Consider the following 12,970-nt stretch of genomic DNA (forward strand, 5'->3'; position numbering starts at 1 on the left):
CTCTCTCTCTCTTTCTCTCCCTTTCTCTTTTTATTTTTTATTCTCCCTCACAAAGTCTGTAATTTTCTGGACTTATAGGTAATGGCCTCGTAATCGTTTAACTTTAATTAACGCTTCGAACGATCGTTATATACGATACACATAAGTACTTATTTATATACATACACACATTCATATATTTATTACATATGTATAATAAGCATAAAGCTGCTATTGCTGCTGCTATTGCTTTAATCAAACGAACCGGAAAAAGAAAAGGAAAAAGAAATAGAGAAAGAGAGAGAGAGAAAGAGAGAAACACTATTATACTTTATAAAGACGCGATAACATTTTCAATTATTTGACTACGTTTATCGCTCTTTCTCTCTCTCTCTTTCTCTCTCTTTCTCTCTTTCTCTCTCTCTTTCTGTATTCTCGACCATTTAAACGCTCTTAAATCAGGTTTACCATCTAAAGTAGCGTTTAAAATTAATGAAACGCACGAGACTGCTATGAAATAACGTAAGTTACCAGAGAATACGAAACAAAGGGAATTCATTAATCATATCTACATGCATACATGTGTTTATACACATTTATACTTACTATATATATATATACCTACTATATGAAAGAGCTCTGATATATACCGATTTCGAAAGCCTTCCTCTAAAATGATTTTATTATAAAGTCAAGGTTATTTTTTTTTCCTTTTTTTTTTTTTTTCCTCTCTCTCTCCCTCTCTCTCGCTCTATGTCTCTTCGTTTTTCTCTCTCTCTCTTGTTTTTTTTCTGCTTTGTGTACGCTCTCACATACTCTAAATTGACGTAATCACTTCACCCAATGTATTTCACTCTATATTCGAACTTTCAACTTCTTTTCTTGTTTTCATTATTATTATTATTATTATTATTATTAATATTATTATTATTATTATTATTATTACTATTGTTGTTGTTATAAAATATTATTTTTATTATAATTATTATTATTATTATCAAATTGAATAGCTTATATCATGTTAACGCATCGTCATGCTACGTCGTCGTCATCGTCGTTGTCGTCGTCATCTTGATTTATATAAATCCTTTCCTATCTACACGTCGGCTCCGTATCATCGAGAATACATGGGGATTACTATAAAAAAAAAAAAAAAAAAAAAAAAAATAAAAAAAACAGCGGAAGAAAATAAGTCCGAAAAAACTAATCGTCACAAATTAATTACACATGCACGTACATATAAACACACACACGCACGCACACCACACACACACACTTTCTATCTGTTTCTCTCTTTTTCTCTTTCTCTTTCTCTTTCCCTTTCTTTTTCTTTCTGTCACTCTATCTATCTTTTTTCCATAAAAATTGCATCACATCTTGTTTTTTTCTTTCTACTACTACTCATATCTATTACTTTCTATTTTCTTTGTGTTCGTCTTTTCGATATGAGTGTTTCTGCATTTTTCATTGATAAATTCTTATTTTTCATTAAATATTGAATTTTTTGTTGTTGATATCATATACAATTAAGAAATTTTTTTTCTTACTGCGCATGCCTAGTATAATAGTATCATTAGATATAGATTAGTTATAGATCATAATATATAGAATTAATTTTTGAATATAATTGAAAATTAACCAAGCGAATAATATGAATTATCTTCGGGATCAACGTGGATCGTCGATGATATCATTTTCTTTTTTCTTTTTCTTTCCTTTATGTTTTAACTTTTTTGTTCGACGATACAAGATTCATATTCTTGTTTTACGCTTTAACAAATAAATATTATTGTATAATATAAAAATATCAAATAAATCCAATATATCGTCACGACAATCCTCGTGTTTCCCGAATAGCGTCACGTTTACGATCGAAAAGAAAACGTGACGCCATTTTTTGAAACTAATTTAATCTTTGCAGGAAATAATAACGTCGTGCTATTTATCTTTTAACAAACGCACGCTACGATTTTTTTGTTTCTTTTAAATCGTACTTATATATATATATATATATATATATATGTACGTATATTTATATTAAATAATGCACATGAGAGATTAATAATTATTCTCCTCCTCCTCGAGATTACTTTTTTACTTACGATTATTGAATAAATAAAACCTATAATTTTTTCTCGCTTAGTATTAATTAATAAAATATATTATAATACGTATTCATAATTCTCGATGCATCGACATACGTCAATCTACGAGAACCTTTTATTGTTTTTTCTTTTCTTTCACTTTCTTTGTGTGTATAACTTTTTTTCCCTTAGTTTTTACTTTTTTCGAAATCCTTCGCACGTGGAAAGTAATCACGAAAGAACGAGTTTTTATATACGGCGTTTCGGCAATCCACATCGAAATTGCGAACAACAACAATTAGACCGAAAATTAGGTGAAAATTTATCAAAGTAAAAATTACCACGTAATAAAAAAATAAAAGAAAAAGAAAATAAAAGTAATTAATTACGATACTGGGGGATTCATTGTTAAATAAATTATTTGAAAAATATGTAACAGCAAGAAGAAGTAAAATAAAATGTATCAAAAGATAATATAATCGAACGAATTAAAATCTTCGAAATAAATTTACTACATTACAAATATCATTTATGATTGATAGCAGATTTTTTTTAGAAATAAAAAAATAACCGAACAATTAATTGTCTTCTTCGAGTCACAATATATCGATACGGACTGCCGAATCGTCTTATTTTTTTCACACTAATTAATTATGTTCTTTTGCTTTCAGTATTCGCGTTTCGTAACGAGATCAAAACAAATCTTTCGACTATTTTCTCTATTTCTCTTTTTTTTCTTCCTCTTTTTTACTATTTTGCCAATCTACTTCTCTCTTTCTCTCTCTCTCTCTCTCTCACTCTCGCTCTCTCACTCTTTCTCTCTTTTTTTATTCCCTATTATTATCTTTTTATTCTCTTTCTCTCTCAAAAAAGAAGTTACCAAATCGAGAACCCTATGATCTCGCGATAACAATATTTGTGATTAAATAATATTTCAACTTTCAAAATGAATTCCCAGAAAATTGTAATGCCATCAGAAAAAAATTCACGACGAACGGGTCCCCCGATCTTCAAACCAATTTGAACGTATTCCTCGTGACCAACTTAACAGATCGAATAAAAACCCGAACCCTTATATCCGAATAAAATTGAACCCGAAGAAGAATGATCGACAAAAAAAAAAGAAAAAGAAAAAAACAAACTACGTCAAACTAATTCGCAAGTTCATCGGGTTGACTCGATTACGAATGAGAAAACGACGACGAAACATTCGTTTATTCGTTCGGAGCACTAAGCTTCTTTTTTCTTTTTGTTTTTGATCGAATGCCACGTATATGCTAACGCACACGTTTTCTCTTGTCTGTTCTATGTGTTGTTTTCTTTACGTCGACACTCTACAACTACTACTACTACTACTACGACTACTGCTACTACTACTACTACTACTACAACCTACGCCAATTATAACCATCATCACCAACCAATCAACCAACCAACCAACCAACCACTATTCGAAAAACCACCATCGACCGAGCAAAAAACAAATTTCTCTCCTATTTCTAATCTAACGGCTACAATATTCCATCCTTTTTCCTAACCCAACTTCAATCTATATCTATCTCTCTTTTTCTTTCCTTTATCTCTCTCTCTCTCTCTCTCTTTCTTTTTCTCGATCTTTCTATTCTTTTTTTGTTTCCATCTCTCTCTCTCTCCTCTCTCTCTCTCTCTCTCCTCTCTCTCCTCTCTCTCTCTCTCTCTCTCTTCCACCAATCTTTTTATCTTTGGCCGTATTGACGCTGCTCACATTGTTGGTTACTTCTGTCCTTTTTCTTACGTCCACGCTCACCATCGGTGAACCAATGGTGTACCAATGGCCACCATGGTGTACATATATTCCGATGGTAACCCGACGGTCCGGTCTGACCCCACCTACCATCGCGTACGGTGAGTCCTTTTCTCTTGAAAGTGCTCGAACACTGTTATTCGTCCGTGGAGGATATATCTTATGACGACTTGACCGTGTTTACGTATTTCCCCCCCTGTTTTTATTTTTTCCACTCACCCCCACCCCCCTCACCTTTTATTTCGAACGTCCAACATTTTTCGTATTTTCCTTTTTACGAGTCGAGATACGAACCGCACGTATAAATAGTTTCACATGATTTTCACACGCGAGATTATCCTGCTTTTTGTTTTTTTTTTATCTTTTATTTTACGGAATATACCAGGTAAACGATATAATCGCAAAATTTTTTAAAAAATTTCCAATAATGGTATACTGGATGTTTTTCAACTATAATTTTAATTAAAATACGATTTAGAAATTTGGATTGATATTATCGATGATGATAATTCTAATTAAATAATGTCATTTTTCTTTTTAGTATCAAAAATGTTCCTGTAACTATTATGAAATTATTCGTAAAACATCCAATATACGATTGATTTGTTTACACCAATATTCTTAAACATTCCTTTTTGTCATTCGTTAATTAATTTTTTTTTACACACTTTTTTTTTCTTAACGTAATTGAATTACGTCGAGTCACTCGATTAGGATAATCTTCCACGTTTCGATAATAGTGTTTACGAATAGGAATAAATCCTAACACCCAATGGTTATGTTATGTTTATGAAGAAGAAAAAAAAAAGATTAGAAAGAAATTCGAGTTGAATTCTATGATGAAAAACGAAAAGAAAACGTTTTAGAAGAGAAAAGATTAGATCAAAATTTTTGGTTTGTCTATTAACAAAAGATATCGGAATTATGATAATTGAATAAACTTGAAATTTGATTTCATTCGCCATTGGGTATAAAGATCCTTTCCTATTGGATATGCGAAGCGGTACCACGAGACGAGGCATCGGCAAAGCTAATTAACGTTGCTAATAAATATAGGCATTGCAAAACAATTATTCGTTTATAGAGTTATACGTTCAGGAACGTAGTTATACGTAACGTCGCCTGTTACTGTCGTACAAATCAATTAGATACGAAATTATTTGTATTTTTTATTTTTGTCAAACCAATCAAACGGGGGGAATAACAAATTTTGGTGTATTTTATTTGTCCTCCCCCGTACAAATCAAAGTTTGCATATTTGAACGCGTAACATTTGGTAGTAATTTGTTTTTGTATGGAATAATAAATCCCGCCCATTTGTTTAACATCGATAACGTATGAATATTTATTTTTTTGTTACGCGCAAATATTATTACGAAATTTTTTATTCGACTTTATTTTTGTCTCTCATATATCATATCGCATAATTTTGAATAAATGTATAATATCGGGTAACATCGATATAAAAATAATATAACGCGAATCATTTAATTATCGTTAAAACTAGTATTGTTAATTTTTACGTACAGGCGACGTGGCGTATATTTTGAAAGCACAGAGGTCTGACAATAATTTCATGGAACATTTTATACGGAAATATTAACAACGCTCGAGATTAAACGATACAACAACAACAACAATAAATATATATATTATTCTCCAAGAGATTACGTTGGACCTTTGTGATCGAAAACTCGGTGCCGAAACCACGATGAATGTTAGTCCGTTAGAATACTTGATTGCTGTGGTGTTTTTAAATTATTATAATGAATATTACGATAATAAATGATGATGATGATGATGATGATGATGATGATGATGATGATGATCAGGAGAAGGACATTTTTATCGTAATATTTATATCGTTTTATTCAATCTTTCTTGTGTGATTATTCAAAAAAAAATAAATCAAAAGAATTAATATATATATATAAATATTCACCACTGCGACAAGTATGTATAATATTCAGAGTACGTATGTACATATACAGTTTAAGTTGACACACATGAGTGTATAGAGAACAAAGGCCTGATATCTGTTGTATGAGTAAGTAGTGACGTACTTCGTTCTATGTGCCGCATTTCTCTCTCTTTCTGATTCTTCATATACATACATATATATATATACATTTTTTTTCTCTTTTTTTTATTCATTTTATTTTCATTCAAACCCAGTATTCGCGTTTATCATTAAAAATGAATAGTAAATGATTCGTTGGACAGACAGAAAAAAAAAAGAAGAACTAATTAACGGAAAATTCCTTAGAAAAGAGAAAAAAAAGAATGAAAAAATTATTAAGGACAAGATTAGAATAGGAATCTGAAAAACAAAGTTAGCTAAATTAGTATAAAAGGGATCAAAAATATATTATTATAGCCGTTTCGTCTTTCGTCTCGAGTCCGATACTTCGCGAATTTAGGTTTAAAATGTAATAGTAATTTTAAGAAAAACGACAGACCGCTAAGAAATTAATAATTTCGACCGATGGAAGTGGTCGAAAAAAATAAAAGATATCTACCTGCCGAATATCTTTAGTGGCCGCACGGTGCGTACGTTTTTGTGCTTATCCAGCATGCGCATGCATTTATTTATTATTTGTATGCATTCCTTTGAAAAGACAAAACTGTTGAGCTAATATATACATATATATATATATATTATATAGGATACATATAATAATGTACATATGCGTTTATGGTGTGTGTATATATATATATATATAATAATTATATTTACATGCATAAAATTTTTGTTCACTCTTCATATTATAACTTCGCTTGATTGCATCATAGAATCGTTGTGTTAGAATAACGTTCGTAAATTTCATTTTATTTTATAATAACAATGAACTCTTCTATACGTGATCTCTTTTTATTCGTTAAAATGAAATTTTGTAAAATTGAAAATAAAAAAAAAATTATTATTTTATAATACGAATCGGTAAGTTATTAAATTAAAGTAACGATCATTATTAATAATCCTTTGTCGTGAAAATGTGTTTGTTAAATTAAATTACATCGAACGTTTATATTGTTTTTCTACAAACGCATGGACTTAAATGGGTTAATAAATAATTATCGATTCTATTGAAAAAATATAATAATAAATTTAAATATATTAACGAAAAGATTTTAGATATTTTACGAACGTTACCATTACAATGCTAGATTTAGATTTATTTTATGTGACACCGTAGAAAGAAACATTTATATATAATATATATATATTATAAGACGTCATCTCTTTTTTCTTACTTAATAGCTGATATGTAAGTTATTATTTATATATTATACATATTTATATGTATACCCGTTGGACGCAACTAATATATGCACTCGCTCGTCGCGTGCACCGAGTTTTTGGCTTGGACGTTGTTTTTTGCCGTAACTCGACCTTAACGAGAGTGACAAAGCTAATAAAATTTTAAAGCAATAATAATGAATATCGTTTAATTACGATTGAACGATTCAAATGAATTAATAATAATCCTGCGAATATATAATTTTCGCAAGGACGAAATTAATCTACGACGAATCTATTTTACGAAAATAACAAAAAGGAAAGAAAAAAAAATAATCAACGATATAAAGAAAAAATAAACTTATACTTATAATATTTTTATTTCGAAATTTTTATTCAATGGCAGGAAAAAAGAAAAGATAAAAAGTCACACGAACAAATTATTATCAAACGCACGTTCGTAATTGTTTTCGTGAGATCGATGAATCGTACGATAAAATATATTATGTAAAAGTTTTACTTTTATATATACGGGGAAAAAAGAAATAAAAAGAGAAAAGAAAAAAAACATTTCTAAAACGATACTCCGTCAATTTTATAGGTGCAGCAGCAAATCTACGCAAGGAAGTAATAAGAAACAAGATCAGAGCCATCGGCAAAATGGCGCGTGTCTTCTCCGTCCTAAGGTTTGTTATTTCTGTAGAAAAGAAAATGTGAAAAAAATAATACGGAAATCAAATATTAACGAAATTTAATTATTCATAATTAAGGGAGGAGAGCGAAAGCGTGCTACAATTGAAGGGTCTCACACCCACTGGAGCCCTACCACTTGGTGCATTGTCCGGGGGAAAGACATCCTTAAAAAATGGTAAATATTACTTTTGTTTCTATTTTTGTTCTTTTTACAATCAATGCTTACAATTAAAAATGAAATTAGTTATGCTTTAAAAATCCTTTCCTTATAATCATCAGAAATGTGGGATTAAGACTCGTATATAATTAAATATTATTAATATACTTTTATACACTGGATAATTGTTTCCTTATTTTATATTTTTAATGCCTATTTGTTAAATTTGTCTTTAACATTTTTTCATTTTTATTATTTAACAAATACCTTTCAGAAAATCGTAATAAATGAACAAAACAATCGAAATATATGTAAATCTATTAAATTGTATTCTAGAATTTCGCAAATGATCGGCAGGCAGCTCGCAGTTATATTTTGTAATAATTGAAAAAAATAATAAGAAACAAGAGAACGCCAGGATTATTTCCCAAAGAAAAATTAGAAAATGGAAAACATTGTCGAATACTTATTTGTTTCAATTCTTGTTGCTTTCCTCAGCACTCCAAGGATTTTCACCGAATCACAAAATCACCTCATTCGCCGAAGCAAAGGGGTTAGATGCTATAAACGAAAGAATGCCACCGAGGAAGGATGCCCCACCAACTCCCGTGAACGAGGAAAAACCAGCGATAAAACCGTCGACTCCTGTAGGAGACAAGCGAGACCAAAGCACACCGCAACCGCAATCGTGAGCCACACACACGTCCAATCAAGGTACGGTATTCGTCTTCTTATATGTACCTTTTAAACAACAAGAAAAAAAACTTAAAAGGTCACACTTATTATGCAGCGAGTCATCATTATATCCAATTACCCTTAAACGCGATAATTATAATTATTTATTTATGGAAAATATTTGTTTCAAATTTAAACATCCTTAAATATCTTCAATTAATTTTCTACGTAATAATAATAATAATGTTTGAGTAACGAAGAAGAACGATAAAGAAAAATAATCAATAGTATTTTCATCTTACGATTATTAATTTGTATTTTGTTATTATTAATATTAAAAAAAAAAAAAAAAAAATCACATTTGAAATTTAGGATTCGAACTTTCAATCGCAATGGGTGATTATTAGCGTTAGATTCGCCCCAAACTTTAATGTAACATTATTTAAGGATAAGATTAATATGAAAAATAATAATAATAATAATTGACGTTGTTTTTAGACGGCGAGGATGGGCCGTAAGTCCCAAATGCTGTCATCGCCGCCTCCGAATAAGATACAAACAAGCATTGTTCGTCTCTCCCACACGACTGTTATCACTGGTGCGCCATTCAACGAGTGCGGAAGTCGACACAGACGCGAGGAGAAAAAGGAGAAAAGAAAGGTGGGAAAGGAGGATTAGGAGGAAGAAGAGGAGGAGGAGGGGGGGTTGAACAAGTTAGAAAAACAAAAAGTGGAACATGGGAATCGAATTGTCATCGTCGTCGTATCACGAAGAAAGAAAATGTACAAGAAAAAATACAGAAACACGTGAACAAGATGAAAGATATAGATAATGAAGAAACGGATGAAGAAGAAGAAAAAGAGGAGGAGGAGGGCATAACATAATTAAAAGAAGGATGAAAATGTTTCAAAAATAGAAAAGAAGCTTCCCACCTTCCCCCCCTTTTACCCATGGATGATAAACGAATATACAATGAACTCTCGCGTCTAATGAAAGAAAATGTTCGACTTTATCGCGAAACAAAATGGCGCTTGCACGACGTCTCCTTAAATCTCTCCATTTTGTTCTCTTAATTATCGTTACATCGATGTATAACCTCTCTCTCTCTCTCTTTCTCTTTCACTCACTCACTCTTGCTCTCTCTTATTCTATCTTCTTCATATCTTTATCTTCTTATTATTCTTCCTGTTCGTTTCTTTCGCATTCTCGTCTGTCATCTGGTAATGTTTAACAAAATATGAACGCGTGGTGTTGTTTCATTATTTATAACTGATGAGAGCAACTGAAAGGATTAAAAAAAATAGAGAACAAGAGAAAGAGAAAAAGAGAGAAAGAGAGAGAGAAAAGGAAGATGAATATCAGTGTCAAGGGGAAAAGAACACAGGACGTCTTGCACGCGCTCTAATAAATACTTATATGTACACGTAAAAGTATAACGAAAAAGAGAAAACAAAAAAAGATAAGAAAGAAAGAAAGAATGATAGAATGAGAGAGAGAGAGAGAGAGAGAGAGAGACGGACAGATAGACAAATAGACAGACAGAGACAGACAGACAGATATACAGACGGTAAACGGACGAGCTATCTCCGCCGAAGTAAAAAAAAAAGAATTAAAAAAGTAAAAGTAAAAATAAAAGTAAAAGTAAAAGTAAAAGTAAAAATAAAATTAAAATAAAATAAAATAAAATAAAAATGAAAAGGCAGCTGGCCTGTCGTTAAGGCGGAGCTTCCGGTTTTAGAATTTTACTAGATTCTTAAAAGAAAGCCCGCCCTGGGCTGCTGTGGGTAACATACACACACATATTACACGCAACACACATATACACTTATACACACACGTATACCGCGCGTGAGACCCACGACAGAGGATGGGTTTTACTTAAATCTTAAGATTCGAAAAAAAAAAAAGATAAGAATTATATATTATCATCATTATTATTATTATTATTACTACTATTGCTATTATTAATATTACTCTGATTATCGTCGTCGTCGTCGTCGTCATCATCATCATCATTATTATATCATCGTCATAATTATCATTACCATCATCATCGTCTTCATCATCATCAACTTCGTTATTGTCATGATCATCATTCTCGTTGGTGCGAATAATCGCTATCATCCTTCCCCCAAATCCTAGCCAACTATTTCATCGGCATTATAGTAATCTTCTTTATCGAGACATTCTGAGATTACGTTTAACAAATAATACGCTTTGATGATCTCAGATGTCCGTTCGCGCGTCGGCTCGAAACAAAAGGGTGAAGAAAATGCTTGCAAGCATCCATTTTATCTTCCGTTTTTCTTTTCTCATTTTTTCTCTCTCTCTCTCTCTCTCTTTCTCTATTAAAAATAAATCACACATGTTATTTCGTTTTATTAATGTATTGTTTGTTTTTGATAATATGTTTTCTTTTTTCTTTCTTATTTATTTTTTATTTCTTTTACTGAATCCCGTCTTGCTTTTTTATTGTTCTATTTTAATGGAAGAGAATTACATTTTTTGTTTTTTTCTTTTTTTTTTTAAATAAAACAATTTTCGCGATAACTAGTCGGATAAATCGTTATACAGAAACTCTCGTCGTTTTAATTATTATTACCATCATCGTCGTTGTCGTTGTTATGATACATACAATATGTGCGTTTGTGATATTATTATATCGCGAAATTATTATTACCTCCACTTTCTCCGTTCCTGAATATATTATATATATATATATGATGATAATAATAATTTTAATAAGAATAAAAAAAAAACCGCTTTCTTTTGCTGTAATTCATTATTTTGGTTTTGTATTTATTAATTTTTTCTTTTCCTTTGTGTTTTTGTTTTTGTTTTTGTTACATTATATTTTCTTTCGAGCCCATTCACCACGACGCGGATGAATTAACGCTAACAAAAGAAAAAAAAACAACAAAAATATTTTCATCTCGATCCGAACGTATTCTTAATATAGATATGTGTCGAAAAATGTATACCGATATATAATATATCGAGGATATTTTTCCTTTGAAAAAATTCGCACAATTTCGGTCACGCTCCGGGCGGGCATCCTCGCGAGTACGAATATTGTTCGGGAATATTATACTAATGTCTCTATTTAAAATTTCCATGTCTCTAAACTAATATACTAAATTTTTTCTTTATCCTTCTTACCAATTATCTATTTACATTATTATAAGTATCTTTATTCTCTATCATCGATTAAAAAGCAAAAACCTAAAGTGCAAGTTCGAAACAACGGATTGTCGTGAAAAAAAGTTTAGGAATTTCGTGGAAATTTTTTGACGTTGAAAATAAATCATTTATACATATATATATATACAATAATGTCTGAGACCTCTACGAGCTATAAATAAATAAATTTATTGATTCATTATATATATATATATATAGAATTTTTCTATGTAACCTTGTGATATTTTTCATTTGAAATACGATATTGGTCGCCATTTTTATGTGGTTTCCGAAATTATATATCCAATTAAAAGTTAATTTATTGCTTTCTTTCTAAACATTATTAATATGAATAAGTTAAAAAGAGTAGCATGCAAAACAGTGCCAAAAAAAACTACATTTTTATGTCTTGTCTCAAGGATATATTTTTTAATTATAAAATTAAAATCAGAAACATGAAAAATATACGGAAGATGGCACGTAGAGAGCCGAAAGAAAAGACAATTTTAAACGAAATTACTACTCGACTATATAAAAATATTATCAACAATGTTCTACGAGATTTCTATTCGCAAAAACATCATCGTCGTTTCTTCTTCTTCTTCTTCTTCATCTTCTATTTCTACTTCTATTTCTACTTCTATTTCTACTTCTAATACTAATGCTAATTCTACATCTGTCTACGTGACGTTCATTCAACGCATACCCTTTTATCCTTCATTAAAATAAGGTAAAAAAAAATTAAAAGAAAAGAAAAGAAAAGAATAGAAAAAAAGAAAAAAGAAAGAAAAGACGCGAGGAAGCGCGAACGGGGAGGAGAGAAGAGAAAAAAAAAAGTAAATTTAATTAAATTACATTACATTTTAAAATAAATAAATAAATAAATAAAATAATATAAAATAAATAAAATAAAGAAGAGGAGAGAAAAAAAAATATTACGAACGCCTCGAAGATAATCAGAATCGGGAGTATACAGTTTTAAATAAATTTAAAAAAATATCGACAAATGAGAAAAGCACAGGAGAACAACAGCCGCCCGAATTTTTGAAATGAGGGGACGGTTATGAAATAATTGAGATAAGCTCGACGAAAACTTTGAATGAAAAAACATTAATTAATTAAATAAATAAAATAAATATATAAAAGGTAAAATTAAATAATTAAATAAATTAATTAAG

The 12,970-nt window shown here is 30.3% G+C and overlaps 1 protein-coding gene across 5 annotated transcripts in view; it reads left to right on the forward strand.

Moving 5' to 3' along the window:
* Nucleotides 1-9,259, forward strand: part of LOC122519699 (serine/threonine-protein phosphatase 2B catalytic subunit 2-like) — a 129,486-nt gene extending 120,227 nt beyond the window's left edge. For 2 of the 5 annotated variants that reach the window (XM_043639339.1, XM_043639340.1), the window contains 4 exons: nucleotides 7,689-7,773; nucleotides 7,858-7,955; nucleotides 8,436-8,651; nucleotides 9,111-9,259. In XM_043639339.1, the coding sequence (XP_043495274.1) occupies nucleotides 7,689-7,773; nucleotides 7,858-7,955; nucleotides 8,436-8,629 (377 nt within the window). In that variant the 3' untranslated portion in view covers nucleotides 8,630-8,651; nucleotides 9,111-9,259. The remainder of the gene's footprint in view (nucleotides 1-7,688; nucleotides 7,774-7,857; nucleotides 7,956-8,435; nucleotides 8,652-9,110) is intronic. The other 3 variants (XM_043639341.1, XM_043639342.1, XM_043639343.1) reach the window with 2 other exon arrangements.
* Nucleotides 9,260-12,970: the final 3,711 nt, after the last annotated feature.

This window comes from Polistes fuscatus, unplaced genomic scaffold, assembly GCF_010416935.1.
Source record: "Polistes fuscatus isolate 324 unplaced genomic scaffold, CU_Pfus_HIC Scaffold3, whole genome shotgun sequence".
NCBI classification, from domain to species: Eukaryota; Metazoa; Arthropoda; class Insecta; order Hymenoptera; family Vespidae; genus Polistes; species Polistes fuscatus.